Source organism: Brassica napus, chromosome A3 (assembly GCF_020379485.1).
Source record: "Brassica napus cultivar Da-Ae chromosome A3, Da-Ae, whole genome shotgun sequence".
NCBI classification, from domain to species: Eukaryota; Viridiplantae; Streptophyta; class Magnoliopsida; order Brassicales; family Brassicaceae; genus Brassica; species Brassica napus.
In genome coordinates this window covers 4,624,154-4,644,086 of record NC_063436.1, presented here as the reverse complement: position 1 = coordinate 4,644,086, position 19,933 = coordinate 4,624,154, and the positions used below count along the sequence as shown (strand labels likewise).

Genomic DNA, 19,933 nt, shown 5'->3' with positions numbered 1-19,933 from the left:
CCTCAAGATCCAAATTCAAAACATAGTAATGACAAAGAGGAGGGTAAAATATCAGAATACCGAAACCAATCATAACTCCACCATTGCAGAATGCATATAATTAAGAAATATAACAGACAATTCCCAAAAATCAAATCTTTCTCAATCTTAATTGTCACTAAGGAACATCTTTAGCTACTACACTTTACCCAAAACTTTTGAAAAATTCAGTGAACTCAGCTACAAAGTTTTCTCTAAACCTTGAGCTAAAATCCCAAAACTGTCTTCAAGCTTCAAGCATCAGTCTCCTTTGGTAATTTCCTCTTTTTCTTGCTCTTCCTCTCTTCTTCCAACTTCTCGTCAATAACATCTTCCTTTTTGTTCTTCTTGCTCTTCCTCTCCTTTCTATCTTCTTCCAACTTCACATTCACCTTCTCGTCAATAACATTTTCATATTTGCTCTTCTTCTTCTTTCTCTCTTTGTTCCTCTGCTCATCTTCCAACTTCACCATCACCTTCTCCTCAACAACATCTTCTTCATTGTTCTCCTTTCTCTTCTTCTTAACCTCCTTTATCTCATCCTGTTTCCGACCATGAACTGATTCCTCTCCGGTCACAGCTTCGTTTTCCACCGAATCATCAATCCCCTTAGCTCCACCCAGCTCCTGGAGCTCGGATTTTTGATTCGCCGATCGAATCTTTCTGTGGAAGCTCCTTAATTCGGTGAAGGCAGCAGAAGCGCGTCGGAGGTAGGCGGTGACGTCTTGAGAGGCCTGGGTCTCAGAAGAAACGAACCCGGAGAGAAGCGTGGCCGCCTTAGCGAGGGAGATTGGTTTCGCACTGTTAACACTTCCGGTGACTGTCTTCATCGCAAAAAAAAAAAAAAAAAAGCTCGAATAATCGTCGCGCCGCCTCCTGGAGAAATTAGGGCGATTTCTCTCGCGTTTTAATATTATTTTTTTAAATAAAGGACGAAATTTGAATTTAGCAAAAAAAATTTATCTTTGGGTTATTTGTATGATTTCAAATTCAGTTTTGGTTCGTTTTGGTTCAATTTTTTTTTTTTTTTTGGGTTTTCCATTCACTGAAGTTTTAATAGGGCTACTAGGCAAATGGTTATACACAGCTCAAATCAAAATTCCAAAACTTTGGATGAATTATGAATATCATGGTGTTTTGTGTACATTTCGTAATTATCTAAGCTATTAATTATACATTTCATGTCTTAAAATCTATATTTAAGAGAGGAAAAAAATACTTGGACACTCAAATACCTTATGAAAATGTACAATCATGAATCGAAGTGTTCCAAAAAAAACAAAAAAAAAGTAAAATCATGAATCAACAGCTTCCACAATTATTTCATGTTCTAATAAGCCCAAACATATAATGGGCCTAAACATTTGGGCTTAGTATGAAACCCAAAACTTCCCCGCGTCTTTTAACTCCATATTGAAAACGCCATCACCATCACTGTAAACCCCTCTGCTTCTTCCTCCATTCCTATAATCTCTATAAAATATACAACCTCCTCCCGCCAAATCACCGTCCGTAATCTCTACGGAGAAAGAACAATCTTCTCCTACAAACAGAGCCACATCTCTTCCCAGCTCCCTCACCTCTTCCCATCTCTTCTCTTCTCTCTTCAGCTTATACACTCTAAACTCCACCGCAGACTTCGAAAACTCCGACTTGCACCAAACGTGTTTCACGTATTTGTCCACAAGCAATACTTCTCCGCCGTAACATTCCACAAGATGCTTCTTGTGCCCGCCTCCTCCCGCTAAACCTTCAGCCAAATCGGACACCTTGAACTCCACATCGTAAATTACGGTTTTGCCCTTATCGTCCACGACGATGCAGTTCTCTCCGTACGTTATTATGTCCTCGTAAGTCACGTTCCACGAGTTATCCAAGATCTTCCATATTTCATCGTCTCCGTTTTTCAAGAATCCTAGCTTTCCACCGCTGTGGATAGCTATGACCGCTGAGTGTTCCCGTGAAGACAGGACCACAACTTTGTCGGAGCTCAGTGACCAGAAAGAAGACATCTCGCCACCACCTTTGTTTGCGTACTCCACACGGTAAGCTTTACGGACCAATCTCACATGAGATTCCCGCAAGTCGATTTTTTCCGGGAAGTTCTCTGGTAAGAAACAGAGTCTGTCGTTTGAGAAGAGATCCAAGACTCGCATTGTCCCTGGAGATGTCTCCTGAAGCTTCACCAACCAGCTTGTGGGATGAGCTTCGAGTTTGTAAACACTGTTCTGTTTCAGAATGAAGAAGCCAGAAGGTGAAGATGACCAGAAAGGGAGGAGAGGTGGAAATTTAGACAAAGGATTTTTGTTGGAGAGAGGAAGAGAGTGACGCCACGTGGCACATACAGAGCGGAGACGGAGGAGATCAACGGTGTCTGATGAGCAGTCGTTAACGTAATCGGAGTCGGAGATCAACTCAAGAAGGTCTAAAGGAAGGTTAGACCATTGAGAAGGGAGAACAAGAGAAGACTCCATGGAAGAAGACAAAAGTGGGGTATGGACTTGTTCTTTTTTTTTTTTTGAACAAAAGGGTATGGACTTGTTCTGTTTCTTGATTTTGGGAATGAGGATGTGACTTTATAATGGCAAGATAATGTCGTTATGATTCAGGTCTGATGTTGACATCATTTCCCCAATTTTTTAAAAAATAATTCATAAATGTCTATTTCTTCTGTGGTTGTCTTTTGGTTTCATAACTTCAAATATGTTGCATGATGATGTAACAATGTATCATCATTGACCAATAGGGTTTTTATGAGTATAGTAATAGCAGCTTGATGATTTATTATAGTTTTTGTTTTTAAGTGCAGAGATACACAATGATTTCAAGTTGTTTATTCATTTGATATTGTCTTTTTTTTTTCTGAAAAAAATAATAAAGTAGAACCACAAGCTGGTGATCTTAACCAACTCAATTTCAGGTTATTTCTATTGATCCAAGTACTAGTTCATTCAATCCCTTATATATTAATCGAGGAACATTTGAAAAGATGTAACCTCAATTTTGTATTAATTAAAAGAGATCCCAATGCATAGGTGGCACTCAATTAGGTAGTCAATTACATTCAATTGAAAAATAAGTAGGTCCACATTCGATTTTTATATGTTGTTAGATACATAAGTTGGTCAAACTATATGATATAATGATATGATATGATATTTTCTTTGCATAAATAAAACCTACAGAATTACCATAAATGACTAATATATATATGACAATTAATGATTTTAATATTAAAGATTTGATAACAATGTATATCTCCTCCATCATTTTTTTGTTTAATTTTATATTATTAAAATAAATTAAACAATCAAATTAGCTATAAAAATAAAATTTAGATTTTTTCGTATATGTTATATTTTGAATTTTTAAAAACGACAATAAATGACTAAAACTATTAAAATTATTATGTTAAAAATTAATGATCAATGGTTTAACATTTTTATTATAAGAAGATACACATGATTTTAAAACCATATGAGTAAAAAATATTATTTAATAATAAAATAAATAAATATATATATATATATATATATATATATATATATTAAACACTATATACCATAAGATTACACAAATATTTTAATATTAAAACTTTCAATGAATTTTCAAGAACATTTATAAATTATAAACTTGTTAAAGATTTCAGATTGAAAATTTTGTTATCGATGATTTAAATATTTTGTTATAAAATGATATGAACGATCATAGAACCGTATGATTATAAATTCTTATTTAATAAATAACTATACAAAATATACTATTCCTAGAAAAATAGGTTGGTTCATCTTAACTTATATTACACTTTTTATTAAACTAACTATCGAATTGATAAATAACGTACCAAAAAATGTTTTGCACTTTCCTTAAATAAAAACTACGAAATTACCTAATATGATTAACGTATATGTGAAAATTAATTATAATGAATAATAAATATTTGATAACAATTTTTGTATCTTAGTTCTTTTTTTAATTTTATATTATTAAAATATATTTAAAAATCACATTAAATATATAATAAAAACATTTATAATTTTTCTTATATGTTATATTTTGAATTTTTCAAAACGTCTATAAATTATTAGAAATTGGAAGATCCCCACTCTGAAAATTCTGTGATCAATAGATTATTTTTTTGTCATAATAAGTTACAAATGATCATAAAATTGTATTAATATGAACTTTTATTTAATATTATAAGAAGATACACATTATTTTAAAACCATATGAGTAAAAAATATCATTTAATAATAAAACATATATATATATATAGATTATAATATATACCATAAGATTACATAAATATTTTAATATTAAAACTTTCAATGAATTTTCAAAAACATTTATAAATTATAAACTTATTAAAGATTTCACATTGAAAATTTTGTTATCGATGATTTAAATATTCAGTTATAAAATGATATGAATGATCATAGAACTGTATGATTATAAATTCTCATTTAATAAATAACTATATAAAATATACTATTCTTAGAAAAATAGGTTGGTCCATCTTGACTTACATTATATTTTTTATTAAACTAACTATCGAATTGATAAATAATCTACCAAAATTTTTTTTGCACTTTCCTTAATTAGAAGCTACGAAATTACCTAATATGATTAACGTATATATGAAAATTAATTATTATGAATAATAAATATTTGATAACAATTTTGGTATCTTAGTTCTTTTTTTTAATTTTATATTATTGAAAGATATTAAAAAATCACATTAAATATATAATAAAAACATTTATATTTTTTCTTATATGTTATATTTTGGTATCTTAGTTCTTTTTTTTTTGAATTTTATATTATAGAAATTTGAATATTCATACTCTGAAAATTTTGTGATCAATAGATTATTTTTTTGTTATAATAAGTTACAAATGATCATAAAATATAACACATATGAATTTTTATTTAATAAATATTCAAACTAAATAATATATATATATATATATATATATAAACACTAATGATTTAAAGCAACAAGATTGGCTGATCAATTTAGTCGTCCAGTTGAAATCTTTCAATAGTATGTGAAAGACTAAAGTCAAAGTAAATATGAATTTAGAATAGTAATTATATTTTACTAACCAAATACCGAAAAAAACCAAACCGAACCGAAACCAACCCGACATCCGCATTGAACACCCGTAATCTAAATGAAGCCAAACTATTGTTTCATTCTCCAAAATATAATAAAAATAATAAGTTAATCCTGCGCAAGGCGCGGGTCTTATCCTAGTTCAGTTATTATACTGTAATTTCTTTAACCATTGGACTCTTAGGTTTAACGGTTAATCAAAAAAGTAGTTGTTTTAACTCTTTCCCAATATATTCAAAAGATATATCAATAACACTATGCTATATGTTTACACTGTTGAAACTTGATTTTTGGAGTTAAATATTGCTACTTAACTATTAGATTAAAATAATGACGATGTTACAAAATTTACTAATTTCCCATTATCAAAACATGGTTTAGTATATAAATTAAAGAAAAAAATAATAACACATTAGCTATACTAAAAGAGGGTTGAGGTCATTCACTTATCAACTAGCTAATTAAAGAAATTGCATCAAAATCATGTTTCGATTGGAAGAAATTAAAAACGTTGCATCTAACATTTTGTATAACACACATGTTTGTTCAGTATGGCGCTGGACTCGTTGCGATTGAGCATTGTCGTGGAATGGTTACTCATCCAGGATCTTTCAGTTTCAATGAGTTGTCTGCAGGCGATATTTTATATTAGGAGATCCAAGATTTCTTCTACATTACCTTGTCGAAGATGGAGATGAAGCGTACCAAAATGAGGAAGACCCACTCATCCCACTTGAACCAGTGGTACCAATCCTATAGATTGGTTTCTGCCTGAAATTCTTATTCCAATTTCATTGTTTAAAGCTTCAAGTTTTGTAATAATGTATGACTTTGTCGGATATTATTTTTAGATACTTATTCCATTTTCTTAGAAAAAGACTTACAGGTTTTGTAACAAAACAAAATCTATAAAGAAAGAAGAGTTTAATGTTGACACTAATGATGATAGCCTCGAAGTCATAAACGGAAATAACAAATAACAAAACTTTCATGGATCAATATAAGATGGTTACTTCTTTCACATGCTTTCACGATTGAAACTTTTAACGCATATTTATTTTTGTATCAAAATCACTAACTAGAATATATTAATCAAAATGCATGCTAACCACATCATCTAAAAGTAAAAATCAACAACTTTTCTAAAACATATTTTGTCATTAATGAATCATATGACAGTAAAATCAACTATTTATTTTCAATTTGACGGATAAACACACAATATATTACTCAATTTAGTATTAAAATGATGTTATAAACCTAAACCAATATTTTTAAGAGAACATATACCTTTCTATTTCTCCATTTAAACGAGACGAGGTCTACAATAGTGCAAACACATCTTATTGATAAAAAATTATTCACAAATAACAATAAAGTTCTTGACAAAAGAAGTTTAAGCTTAAATAAAATGACATCTTTCTTGTTCCAAATCATCGACTATGCCAAATACGGCCACATAAAGCTGTAAGTATCAATAGAGAAATAACTTTGCTTACAAATCTAGATGAACTGTACAGCCTTTGTTCAAAAAGAGTTATAAGAGCCAAAAGTTAGCTTGTTTGTCGCATTTTTAGCATATTGACTATTAGATAATGTTTTTGAAAAACTAACTTTTATAGTTATATTTAGGATGAAGATACGCTTATACTCGTCAAGTCGTTGTAAACTAACTCATTTCAGGTGAATTTTATTGGTAAATATATGATTAATTTACTCAGACCAGTGATATTATTATTTTTTTGTAACCATTTCATTTTAGTTTTTCTTATCATTATCTTCAAATTATACTAATTTGTATTACACCACTGTTCAAATCTGATTTTTGGAATTAGATGTTTGCTAATAAATATTAAATTAAAAGTTTTGGTGTTGATACTAAATTTTATTAATTTTCCAAGATCAGTATATGATTTAGTTGAATCTTTGAGCTTGTGTTAGACAAATTTATATAGTTACAATTTCAAAAACAAGGTTTGACATATAATCACAGAGTAAATTAATAACACATTAACAAAAATTGTTTACACCAACTAATTTCTAAAAGTTATTTTGGGAAGCAATGACGGCAATCAATTAGCAACTGAAAAATATAATAAATATAATAAATACTGCAAGCAAATACTTTTGCCTCGTTAGCAGAACAGGTGGAGATGAAATAGTACCTCTTGCGATTCCATTTATTTTTGAGAACATATTGGAGACTAGGAGCTGGCCAGACCGGGAGACAAATATTTGTGCATTTGTCTTCCTGACGTCCTCATTCTTGTCCTTGATTGCGGGAAGTAAATATCTCAACATGCTGGGAAAGCTTGTTGATTGTTGAGCCATCCAAAATTGATCCAAAATTGTGATATGAGCGTTTACAATTTCAAAAACAAGGTTTGACATATAATCAAAGAGTAAAATAATAACACATTAATTGTTGATGCCAACTAATTTTTAAAAGTTATTTTGGGAAGTGGGTGACGCCATTCACTTAGCAACTGACAAATATAATAAGTTTGCATCAAAAACATGTTTGGGGTGAAATATATTTTTAATTTTACAGTTTTAAACTATTTATTTCGTATCATTGACATTTTCTATTTAAAATGAGAGTACTTTGATTTTTAATGTTAACACTAGTAATGATGACCTCAAAAACAAATAACACAAACAAAGATTCCAAGAAGTAAAATCAGTTGCAAAAAAAAAATGATTCCAAGATAACTTCGTTATTTATTCCACACGGTATCAAGATCGAGACGTTAACTCAACACATACTCTTTGTCTCTTGATCACTAAATAGCATACATTCTCTTTGTCAAAATCCCAGAAAAATCCATCAATCCTGATTGTCTCGTTCTTGCCATTGATTCTCTCCTCGCGCTTCTTACATTCGAAGCCTCAATCCTATGCCTAATGACCCAATAACACATAGTCCCAAGTGTCGTGAGCATTATCGTCGCACCAAACACCGTTACTCCAACCGCTAGCCACCTCTCGTCCTCACCAACGACCACAAACGCCAATGCCAAAAACGCTACTGATATCAAAACGCAAGCCAGCCACATCAGCTTATTTATGATAGCCATCATATTCTTTTTCGCCTTGTGCTCAATCGCAACCACCGATGTTTGAACCACGACAACCCCTAAAGATATAAAAAGAGCGATGGAATCAAATATAAAGAAAATCGCAAACGCGGGGTTATCCGCGATGTTAGCTTCTCCAAGAGATTGTCCCGGAGTGAGAGTACTCCGTTCATCAGCGTATTGTCCTGGCACGGTGAAAATAGCGGCAAAAGCGACTGTGGCGATTAGAACGGCGACGACTGTGGTGGAGTTAATCGCATTGTCTAGACCCTCGACGTGCATTTTGTTTATGCGTTTGGCGATTCCTTGAACGCGTTTCCTTGTCTCTCGAGCGTGTTCTAGCTGGTCGTGAACCTCGTGTTTGATGTCGCTCACAGTTTGTTTGAGCTCACGCGCCGGGTTTGGGCGAGTAGTGTTGTTGATGGATTTAGCTGAGGGAACGCCGCGGGTTTTGAGAACCGCGGCTAGCTGGGGGTGGCCGGTTTTCTCGGCCGTGTCGAGTGGCGTTTCTCCAGCTCTGTTTATCGCTTTTGTGCTTGTCTCGTTGTTCTCTAGAAGCAATTCCACTATCTACAAATGACATTAATTAAAATCTCAATAAATTATGTCATTACAATAACACAAATCATTAACATGTTAACATGCAAGAACGTACGTACCTTAGTGCGACCTTTCCTAGTAGCAACATGTAACGCAGTGTTCCCTTTAGAATCAACCATATTCAACGAGGACCGATGCCCTTTCATTAGCTCAACGACAACATCAAGGCTTTGTCCTTTCACCGCCATGTGAAGTGCCGTCTGACCTTTTTTATCGGTCCTTGTCGCTGTGTCTGGCTCAACAGCCACTATAGCTTTCACCACTTCCGCGTGACCGTTCCTTGCGGCAGAGTGCAACGCCGTTTTTCCGTTGCTCTTTGCAATCGCTGCTAGGCTACTCCCTGCAGCTTCTAGGAGGTACTCCACGACCTCCACGTGTCCCTGAGCTGCCGCCGTGTGTAGAGCAGTCGTGTTTGATAAGTCCACCGTCATTGCTAGCTCCGGATGTTCCTCCATTAGTACTCTCAAAACCTCTATCAACGTAAAAAAACATTTCAACTTCCATAAAGTAAATATTTAAATAAAATCTTGACCAAAAAAGATTAAACAAAACAAGTATATTAGATCAGTAGTAGAACAAAACTGTCAAAGATTAAATAGCAAAAACACGTTGGTTAAATAGAGGTTCAACATAATGATCATAAAAACGTTACAAACTAGTATTGTTAGCTTAATAAATGATTTTGTTTTTGTGGTTACATTTTTGTATCACATTCATTATGAATACATTGAAAAGTGTAACTTTAATGAATAACGTTTTCAAAATGTGAAAACCAAAATTGCATACCTAATTCGCCTTGTTTAGCAGCAATGTGGAAAGGATCAAACCCATTTCTAGCTTTGGTCTCTGCATCATCTAAATCATAATACTTGATGAGCTCTGCAACCACCTCGGCGTCTCCATACTCTGCCGCCACATAAAGCGCGGTCTCACCGCATTGGTTCTGTTTCTGCAACAACTCTCTTAGTTCCTCCTCTGATTCAATATGATCACTCAGAATCTTCTTCACCGCAGAGAAATCTCCGCGTCTTACAGCGGAGTGGAGCGGCGAATCCTCACGCTTTCCGGTAAATTGCTTCGACATTGTCTTCTTAACAACGGTTGGCTTCGCAGCCACCGGTGTTGATGTCGAGGTTGATGCTTCCTCCATTAGATAAATAGATTCAATACCAACAAAAGATTCCTAGATCAAATGGGATCAAGAACCTAATTATAAACTGAAACATTCAAACATATGTGGATCTATACGTAATATCTAACAACGGGTAAAGCTTACTTGCGCAAGAAGTCTTCTCGTGGTTTCATATGATCAAGAATTAACAAGACCTTTCACGACATGGCATTTTAAAGTTGCAGAATCATTGATTGGATCCAAATCTACGCATAAGAAATTAAAAAGGTTGCTCTGAAAACTTAAGATCTAATGAAATTCCAAAGGTACGAACTTTTCTGTTCTGTTTATTTTTTCCTCTCTCCCTTAGCTTCTCTCCTATATTAAGAAAGCTTGATAACAGAAACATTAAGGAAAAAATCTTAAACGTTGATTAACATATGTTTACAGATGGCATTCTCAAAAGCCACACGCTGATTTTCATCTCAAATCGTTAGAAGTAGTTGCAAAATCATCAGTAACACATCCAACTATGTAATATGTTTTACATTTGTGAAAATTCAATAAAACGTATCATATACATTGTTAGAATTTGTAAAGTAAATAAATATGTTCTATTTAAACCAGTCTTTTTTTTACTAATTTCATTTAAATCTCCGACCCGTTTAGACCCATTTAATATTTTTTATGATAAAATTAATCATTTAGTTCGTATATAAGAATGTAAAATCAAATCTTAATAATTGATTGCATGTAATTAATTAAATTAATGTTTCATAGTTGAATAGTTGACATTAAGGCTTTTAGTTTTAAATTCACGTAAAAATGAAAAAATTTGTTATGAACCAGATGATTCTCCATAACTAAACCATTGAAAATTTTATACAATTAATGAAACTCTATGTGGCAATAATCACGTCATGTGTAAACATGTTTGTATAATCTATCTTATATTTATAAAGATATATTGTTAGAGTAATTATATAATAGATTATGAAAAAATAATAAATGAGTTCATTTAAATTATGTAAAATATTTACATAGTTTAAAATTTTTTAAGGTAAAACCGTAAAACCAAAAAATAATTAAGTCTAAGAAAATGATTTAACAACCTTGTTTAAATAGTTTTTTTAAGAATCATTCTTTTTTAATAGTATAGATTCAATCATAATGTAGGATAATATGATAACATGTTATGATAAGGGATAACACAAGATTACTTCTATAGATGCCAATTTTCACAAAACCTCTTACTAATAGTTAAAAGGAAAATCTTCTACACAAAAATAATTACAAAAATACATAAATATGACTAAAAAAGTACAAATATAAATATTAAATTTCTGAAAAAAATATATAACAAAAAACATAGCCGCCGGGTCAGAATCTAACAATAAAATTGGCAATCAAAGGGGCAATTTGAAAAGTTTTTGTGAAACTCTTTTTTAATTAATTGACGAAGACAGCAACGTGGATCTGGCAGAGAAATCAAGGGTTGAAAAGAGGCGAAATCTCACATCACAAAATCACAGCCATCCAATCTATCTCTTTCGCTCGCAAATCTCCAGCTTCCTTGTCCTCCTCATTTCACAAATCTTCATCCTCTGCAAATCTCCAATCGAATCTTTTCTCAATTCGTATGTTCAATCTCTTTCTCTCGTGGTGTTTGAATCTTCCAAACCCTAGTTCTGGGTTTTTGATTGGATCATCGTTTTTTTTTATTAGTTTAGATCGTAAAATTGTGATTGAGATTTTGGATTGGTTCATATGTTTTGTCTGTGATTATATTCAAACGATGTAAATTGAATCGGGCACGGTGCGTGCGCAGATCGATTCCTAGGAGCTCTTCATCGTAGATTCCTTTTTTTTTTTTTTTAATTCTTAGTATCGATCTGAAAGTTTGAATATTTAGAGCTAATTAGCTTTGATGAGTAATAGACTCTTAGGGTTTGATTGGGGATATGCTGAATTTGCATTGAGTTTTTTTTTTTTTTTTTTTGAATTGAATTGAGTTTTATTTCTTCTGATGATAAGTGATGTTTATGGCATAGAAAATGTTTATATTTACGTTAGCAAACAACCTCCATGCGAATTTAGGTTTTCGAATTTTTTTTTGTAGACCACCATGAGTGACCAAGGAGAGAAAACTTGCCCACTATGTGCTGAAGAGATGGATCTCACTGATCAACAATTGAAGCCTTGCAAATGTGGCTATCAGGTCTTCCCATCTTCTGTTTATTTACATGTTATCAGTGTTCAGTAGCAATAATCAGCTTAACCTTTTCGCTTTTAGCTCAAAGTTTCTGCTGCATTTTATCCATGAAACATGAAAAATATAATATATGTGATGAGAAATGACTCAGTGGAACCATGTCACGTCTTTTTCTGGCCTCGTTGACCAATGATCTTTGCTCTGTTAATGATTTTTGTTTGTTTGTGATACAGATTTGTGTTTGGTGCTGGCATCACATAGTGGACATGGCAGAGAAAGATCAGATAGAAGGGCGTTGTCCTGCTTGTCGCACTCCATATGACAAAGAAAAGATTGTAGGAATGACTGTTGATTGCGACAGGTTGTAATACTTGATCTTTTTGGCCAAATTATTTTTGTCTGGGAAAAATCTTTCTTTATACTCTGTTTTGCTGATTTGCATATGCTGACCTTTTTCAGTCTGGCCTTTGAAACCAACATGGAGCGCAAGAAGACTCAAAAGTCAAAATCAAAACCTTCGGATGGGAGAAAGCAACTCACTAGTGTCAGAGTCATCCAGAGGAATCTTGTTTACATTGTCGGGTTGCCCCTTAATCTAGCAGATGAAGATGTATGATAACTCTTATCTACACTACACCCTTTTTATTATTTCTTTGTGAATTGCTATGTGACTAGGCTCCATTTTCCTTGCAGCTACTCTATCATAAAGAATATTTCGGTCAGTATGGAAAAGTTCTGAAGGTTTCCATGTCCCGAACATCATCTGGTGCCATCCAACTATTCCCAAATGATACATGCAGTGTGTGCGTTTCTGTCAGCCAAAATTTTTCCTTTTATCATAAAGTTCATTGAGTTTTTGCTTGTCATTATTGTACTCATCTGGTAATATTTTTTATTATTCAGATATATTACTTATGCGAAAGAGGAAGAGGCTGTCCGTTGCATCCAGGCCGTTCATGGGTTTATCTTGGATGGTAAATCACTGAAGTAAGTTTTGACTCGCTTCCTTTTTTTTGTTTGAAACTATGTATTTGGTGTTTTTAGTTTGTTTTCATTCAGTTGTGGATAAGATGTATTTATATATATATATATTGCAGGGCGTGTTTTGGGACAACCAAGTATTGTCATGCATGGCTGAGAAATGCGGTACGCCTTCCCTAGATTATTGTTCTACTTTCTGACCCCCTGAGTTTTTCTTTTGGTTACCTCTTTTCAGATAAAAAATTGAGATTGATGTCTTTGTAATGATTAATTGCATGCTTTTGTTTCCAGGCGTGTGTTAATCCTGATTGTCTCTATCTGCACGAGGTCGGTTCACAAGAGGATAGTTTTACAAAAGATGAGGCCATATCTGCCCATACAAGGTACTTTTATCATCTAACCTTTATAATTCCGTCTTGCGTTCATGATTGTTTGCTTTCTTGGATCCGTTACCTTGCTAGTATATATGTAATATGATGGCTGGTCTAGTATTTTTGGATGATTTGTTAAGTCTTATAATAATTTTGAAGGAGTAGAGTTCAGCAAATCACCGGAGCAACAAACATTCTGCATCAACGGTCAGGGAGCATGCTACCTCCACCACTAGATGCTTTCTGCAGTGACAGTTCTGCTAAACCAATTGCAAAAGTCCCTTCAAGTGTAAGTTCAGTTAAATCTCAGCCTTCTACTGACATTATGTGCAATTTAGATTGATTACGCACCATTTCGTAGGAGCTTTAGTCACCAAATACTCTCCCAAGCCTCAAACAACCACCCAAAAACAAACCACAAAAATTTTACAAATCGGAAGGCTTTCATATTTGTTAATCCTAGATGCTTACTAACTTTTCAGTTTACTAAGCTTACTATTTTCATTTCTCTTTTTTTTTCTATGAGCAGAATGCAGCAAGTGTTGCCAGGTATTCTCCACCTAGTGGGAGTGGGAGCTCTAGCAAATCGACTGCTCTTCCTGCTGCAGCGTCATGGTGAGTTTTCACTAGCTGCTTCTCAGGCGACGTATTTTGATTGATCAATATAATAACATAGGGATATCTGTTACAGGGGGACACATATTGCAAACCAGCCGTCTTTAGCAACTTGGGTTACCCCAAATGGATCTTCTGATATACAAAGAACAACATCAGTTAATGGAACCTTGGCCTTTTCTGCTGTTGTTGCAAACGCAGCTCATGGCCCTGTAACCTCTAGTAACATTCTTAAAAGACCATCAGGCAAAGAAGAAAATCAAAAAGCTGTTGACAAAAGCAAGCTTAGGGGTTTGAAGCTTTTGCAGCACAATGTTGTGGTTGATTCTGGGACCAAGAGAGCCACCTCACCTGATAGAGATTCTCCTAGCAATCGGTTATCCAGTTCAACAGACTCTTCCTACGATGGCAAAGACGTTGTCCAGCCTTCAGCTGCTGTGAACTCGTCTGACGATTCAGAGGAAGGTGTAGAAGATGACCTTACTGTAGCCAACTTGTCTCTTGGTGTTTCACAAATGGAGATAACTACAGATTCCAGAGATGACCGTCCTGATATTGCGATTGGTAGTAAGTGTGATCAAGGTTCTAGTAGACAACCTGATCATCAAATATCAAAGTTGCCACATCTAGAGCAATGTAAGATGGATAGCTCTACTAACACTGATAAAAAGGCTATTCCATCAGGGGTCCCCTGCACAAGACCAGAGTGGGATTGGAGATTAGATTTGCAATCCCAAATGCAAGTCAGCTCAAAATTGGATGCGGAGGATAATATCTCATCATTTGATAGCCAACGGCATCACCATGAAGAGGATGTTACCAGTTCGCGGGTTTTCTCTAATTCTTCAAGTTCCATTTTGGATTCAAATCATCTGGCTTCTCGTGCTTCCCTACCTTGTGAACTTTTAGGTGTAAGCGGTTCAAACTTGAGATTCCCTTCGGATAGAGGCAGTGATAGGTTGCATCTTCAAAATGGGTTTGGTGAGAAATCCATGTTCAATGTGGATCACTCTCTGTTTGCTAATGAAGGCAGGAACAAAGATAGCAGTGCAGAGGATGAAGTAATCTCAAACATTTTGTCACTCGACTTTGATCCATGGGATGAAACCTTAACTTCACCCCAAAATTTGGCTGAGTTACTAGGTAGAGTTGATCAGCGATCCAGTCCTCTAAAACCGTCAAATCTCCTGAAGCAACAAAACAGCCAGTCCAGATTTTCTTTTGCACAAGAATCTAGTAATCAAGCATTTGACAGAGACAACCATAGCGTTTATGGGCAGTTTTCAAGAGAACAGCCTATTCCAGAGTCTGTAGTGAGCCGAGATATTTATCGGGATAATCTCGGGAATCTTAATGGATTTGCTTCAAACTATTCTGGTGGATTGGAACATGTTACTGCTAGTCCTTTGTTCTCATCCTACAAGACTCCTGGTTAGTATTTATAGTTGATGAGTTTCCGTTGTTTCTTGTTTGGATTGAATCCTTTTTCTGATATATTACCGATTTGTTTCTCCGTTGTCTTGTTGCAGTTACACGACCCCAAGTTTCTGCTCCTCCAGGATTTTTTGCGCCCAGCAGGTTACCTCCTCCTGGCTTCTCTTCACATGAAAGAATGGGCCTATCTTCAGATACTGCACCAGGTAGTACTTTACCTCTGTTTTATGGTAGCTTAGTGTGCGACTGATGCTACATATACAGACTAAAACTCTCATGCTTCCTTGTATCTTAGGAACTCGTTTTCTTGACTCTGCTGCCATGTTGAGGAATGCATATCAAGTACCACCTCCAGTTGGGAATTCGATTGGTGCAAGTGATATAGAGTTTGCGGATCCTGCAATTCTAGCTGTTGGAAGAGGGATGATAAATGCAGACTTGGATATGAGCTCAGGTTTCTCATCACAAATGAATTCCTTTGGGAATGAGACAGGACTCCAAATGTTGAGACAGCAGTCTCTGTCTGCTGCACAACAACAAGTCAATGGGTTTCATCATGATCTCAGGAACTCATCTCCTTCACCTATCGATCCTTACAGATTTAACTCGAGGCTAATGGATCAACAGGCACAGGGAAGTAGCTTATCTCTTTTCTCACAGCACCCAAGACAACAACAACCATCTGCAAATCAAGCCTTGTCCAATGGTCACTGGGATAAGTGGAATGAAGGCCAAAATTTGAACTCTCTGGGCATGGCCGAGCTACTTAGGAATGAACGGCTGGGATTCAATGGGAGCCTATACAACAATGGATATGAAGATCCGAAATTCCGTATCCCAAGTCCCGGGGATGTATATAATAGAACATATGGGATGTAATTCTGGCATGAAGAGAGGTATTCTACTTTGTTGGATTTGCCCTGGTTGGTCCCAGTTTTACTGGAAGAATCATCCAAAACTGCTTCCAGTGCTGCGCAGAATGAAGATGCATGGCCCCAACATAGTTTCACCAAGAGCATTTTTGAACTCTAAAAGGTATTCAAACTTTTATCTTATAAAGTGTTATGTTGGTTTATCCATAGTATAGATGACCGATATTAAATATGTTTTCTCTATTGCAGGAGCTGAAGATGTTATGTTTGGTTGCCTTGTTGATGCATGTAAATGTAAGTCCACTGGTAACAGAGGTAGAAGTTGTGTCTTCTTATTTGATTTCTTATTCAAAACTGTAATTCAATTTAGTTCTACAGAAAATAAAGTTTTTTTTCTAAAACATAATTTTATACAAAAACAAATTGTTATAGCAAAAACATATATATAAAAAGAAATTGAAATATTACTGTTGAAGTATATTTATGCCCGTCTTTCCTACAAATTTATCATGAATAGTTCTGAAAATTGTATAATGTTTGAATTACTGCCTGCAATCGTTGTACAAAAAGAGCCACACTGTTTGAATTAAATCAGGATCCTTGTACAAAAAAATCAATAACAATCTACTTTAAACCAGAATTCAGTAATCAACCATACAACATTCGAAAACTTTTAATTTGAGCATCTTGTATCCAATATGTGTTGCAATGTTGCTTTCGTGAGACCGACGCTAAAGGTGGCGAAAGGGCATCAGAGGTAGAAGTTGTGTGGCCACCTCTTTATTTGTTTTCTTATTCAAAACTGTAATTCATTTTAGTTCTGTAGACAATAAAGGTTTTTTTTAAACATAATTTTATACAAAATCAAATTGTTATAGCAAAATCATTTAAAAAAAAATCTAAATATTACTATCTATCATTTATGGCCGTCTTTCCTACAAATTTATCAAGAATAGTTCTGAATATTGTATAAAAATGTCAGAATTACTGCATGTAATCGTTATCTTTCATCACTTTTGATTTCAAGAATAAAAAAGTCTACTTTGAATTAAATCTGGATCCTTGTACAAAAGATCAAACCAAAGACAAACTTCTTTTAACAAGAATTCATCAGTATAGAACAATATGAGAACTTTTAATTTGAGTACCTAGTAGCTATAGAACATGTCTCCAAGACGTTGGCAATTTTGTTTCCGTGAGACCTAAGCAAAAGGTGGCGAAGAGGCATCAGCTTCTGCACCAGATCCCTAAACAAATCAACCCTATTCATCTCCTGCGTGACTCTCAGTGCCGTGAGCACCACGAAATTCCCAAACTCACTCCTCGCCAGCCTCATCAACCTATCTCCATCGCACTTCAAAAGCTCCACAACCACCATACCCATCGACACCTCAGCCTCCAAGAGCTTCTCCACGATGTAGCTTCCGTACTTCTTAAACGACAGATCAACACAATGGCCACGAAGACTAACCGCCACGCGGTACGTGCAACGCAAGTCATACAGTTTAAGCACGTGTTGGACCACAAAGTTCCCCCAAAGATCGTTGCTTAGGAAGAGAGCGTCGCGCGCGACTACGTCTAGTAACCGGTTTCTGTAGAGAGGATCATCCGCGTCGGTTAAAACCTCGTTGAGCGCGATGCAGCCGTATTGTATACGCGCTATGTCGAGCGCGTAGTGGAGAAGGTACTTGTACATCACATGTTTCTTCACCTGGTCGAAAACGACCGTAGCTCGAATCGCCACGTAGGATGCGTACTTATCAGTCATGATGTCGAAGAAGCGTTGCAGGATAGCACCGTAGAAGAACGCGTCCACGTCATCCGATATCCCGAGGAGCTTCTGCACGCGTCTCGACCCGTACTTGTTACTGACGACCTCCATGAAGTAGTCGGAGTCTGACGTCAGCAATGACGCCATCATCTGAAGCTGGCTTTGGTCAAACGTTGAGATCAGATCCTTAAACTGTCCCACGCCTTCACAACTAGTCATTAGGTTAAAGAGCCGTTTTAAGCGCGTATTTGAGAGGTGGATTTGTTGTAACGCATTGAACATGGTCGACATGGAGAACGGATTGTTGTCGGGTGCCATTGTACAGAAACTAATCTTGACTATAGCTTATGGAGATGTTCGAGAGATACTTTGTTTGATTGTTGCTGTGAAGGGATGTAGTGACCTATATTTATACTACTTTGTTAGAGGGAGTATTTGTTTTCTTACTAGGAAAAGGAATTATAAACCGCTAGAATTTCCTTTTTGCGTTTTGGTTTGCTATATAGTTTTCATATTCAGGTTTCGCTTTTAATTAATTCGTCAAAGGTAGATTATATAATTCACTACCTGAATATATTTTGTTGTACATATGTTGATGAAACAACATGTCGTCTCCAGTTTCATTTTTCCGTTTTTTTAAAAAGGAAATTCCCTAACCAGATTGATTAATTATAATTCATCGGAGATTGATTAGATTTTGAATTATATCTTTGCTCTCTATTGACAAACTTTCTTTAAAATCGTAAATAGGGACAATAACAAAGAGTTATTTTTATTTGATGGGTTAATATTAAGCTTATTGCTAACTAAATTTATAAATAAATCAATAACCAATTATTCTCATACACAAAAGTCCATCTAGGTGATAACTCTATATGGGTATAATTAAATAGTAAACAGCTATTAAAAAGACTATAAACTTATGATATCTACTTTTCAAGTAGGCAGTGAAAATAATATCAGGCACCGTAAGGTTATAGCTAATATGTTTATCCGGATTATTCGAATACATGAAATTACTATTCATAAAAGGTGGGAATACTAGCGGGCCAATATCACCTTCACGTGCACATGGTGATAAAAGGGAAAACCCCCTTTTTATTATAAATTTGTGAAGTATCATAAAAATGAAGCAAGTTTGTACATAGGGAAGACCTCTTTGATTTCAGAGGAGAGTAGTTCTGGTAGTGATCCGTCGTTATACAAAAATTGGGTGATCCCTCACCCTCACTCACAACATCATCTCGAGGGTGGAGATGATGCTTTCATAGGAGGTCAACAAAGATGAAGCATCGGTTTACAAGAGAGGTCGCCTCAGTTAAAATGATGTCAAGGGTAATGATTATAACCGTACGTAGATGGAATAGCTACCGACTCCAACAAAAGAAGTATAAAATTTAACCCTTCTTATCATGCGCGTGGAAATGAAAAGTATAATATACCAAATTAATGTAGCCTATTTCCCACATCAAACTCAGCTTGAGATCAGTCAATAGCTTGCCACATTGAATTCACTGCAGTTGGAGAATCAAGAACAGAGAAGAGAGTAGAAGAGAAACCTCTGTTCATTGTCACCTCTTTGTGCTCTGATCTTAATTTATTTTGAGAAGTGAAAAGATAAGACAAGTTCTTTCTAAATAGAAAAAAAGAAAGCAAAAAAAAAGGCATATTATATCTTTCCATCTCATGGCTTGCTCAGAGATTGTGCCTTTTTGCAGTATAAACACACAGGCTTGGAACGCTTGTTGCTTCAGA

General features: G+C 34.9%; 5 protein-coding genes across 6 annotated transcripts; 1 reads left to right on the top strand and 4 right to left on the bottom strand.

Annotated features, from left to right (window-relative positions):
- Positions 1-49: 49 nt before the first annotated feature.
- On the bottom strand, positions 50-963 carry LOC106419540 (nucleolar protein 58). The gene has a single exon (XM_022713109.2). It carries the CDS (start codon positions 846-848, stop codon positions 273-275), a length of 576 nt encoding a protein of 191 aa, XP_022568830.2. The 5' UTR covers positions 849-963; the 3' UTR covers positions 50-272.
- Positions 964-1,183: 220 nt separating this feature from the next.
- Positions 1,184-2,845, bottom strand: LOC106419699 (putative F-box protein At5g60060). The gene has a single exon (XM_013860508.3). It carries the CDS (start codon positions 2,490-2,492, stop codon positions 1,389-1,391), a length of 1,104 nt encoding a protein of 367 aa, XP_013715962.2. The 5' UTR covers positions 2,493-2,845; the 3' UTR covers positions 1,184-1,388.
- Positions 2,846-5,303: 2,458 nt separating this feature from the next.
- LOC106419704 (ankyrin repeat-containing protein At5g02620) lies at positions 5,304-10,596 on the bottom strand. The gene is made up of 4 exons (XM_013860512.3): positions 10,088-10,596; positions 9,598-9,994; positions 8,871-9,283; positions 5,304-8,781 (listed from the first exon to the last, which is right to left on the bottom strand). The coding sequence occupies exons 2-4, from the start codon at positions 9,959-9,961 to the stop codon at positions 7,918-7,920; spliced, it is 1,641 nt and encodes a 546-aa protein (XP_013715966.1). The 5' UTR covers positions 9,962-9,994; positions 10,088-10,596; the 3' UTR covers positions 5,304-7,917.
- A 720-nt stretch (positions 10,597-11,316) lies between these two features.
- On the top strand, positions 11,317-16,810 carry LOC106419712. 2 transcript variants are annotated; one of them, XM_013860526.3, is made up of 14 exons: positions 11,317-11,559; positions 12,042-12,140; positions 12,368-12,495; positions 12,594-12,744; positions 12,828-12,937; positions 13,038-13,121; positions 13,232-13,280; positions 13,407-13,498; positions 13,652-13,775; positions 14,016-14,101; positions 14,178-15,532; positions 15,631-15,741; positions 15,831-16,570; positions 16,657-16,810. In XM_013860526.3, exons 2-13 carry the CDS (start codon positions 12,048-12,050, stop codon positions 16,412-16,414), a joined length of 2,967 nt encoding a protein of 988 aa, XP_013715980.2. In that variant the 5' UTR covers positions 11,317-11,559; positions 12,042-12,047; the 3' UTR covers positions 16,415-16,570; positions 16,657-16,810. The 2 variants fall into 2 exon arrangements, with proteins under 2 accessions (XP_013715980.2, XP_013715979.2); XM_013860525.3 differs by having other exon boundaries at positions 13,646-13,775.
- LOC106419715 (putative pumilio homolog 19) lies at positions 16,606-18,796 on the bottom strand. Its single transcript, XM_022713096.2, has one exon. The coding sequence runs from the start codon at positions 18,494-18,496 to the stop codon at positions 17,543-17,545; it is 954 nt and encodes a 317-aa protein (XP_022568817.2). The 5' UTR covers positions 18,497-18,796; the 3' UTR covers positions 16,606-17,542.
- Positions 18,797-19,933: the final 1,137 nt, after the last annotated feature.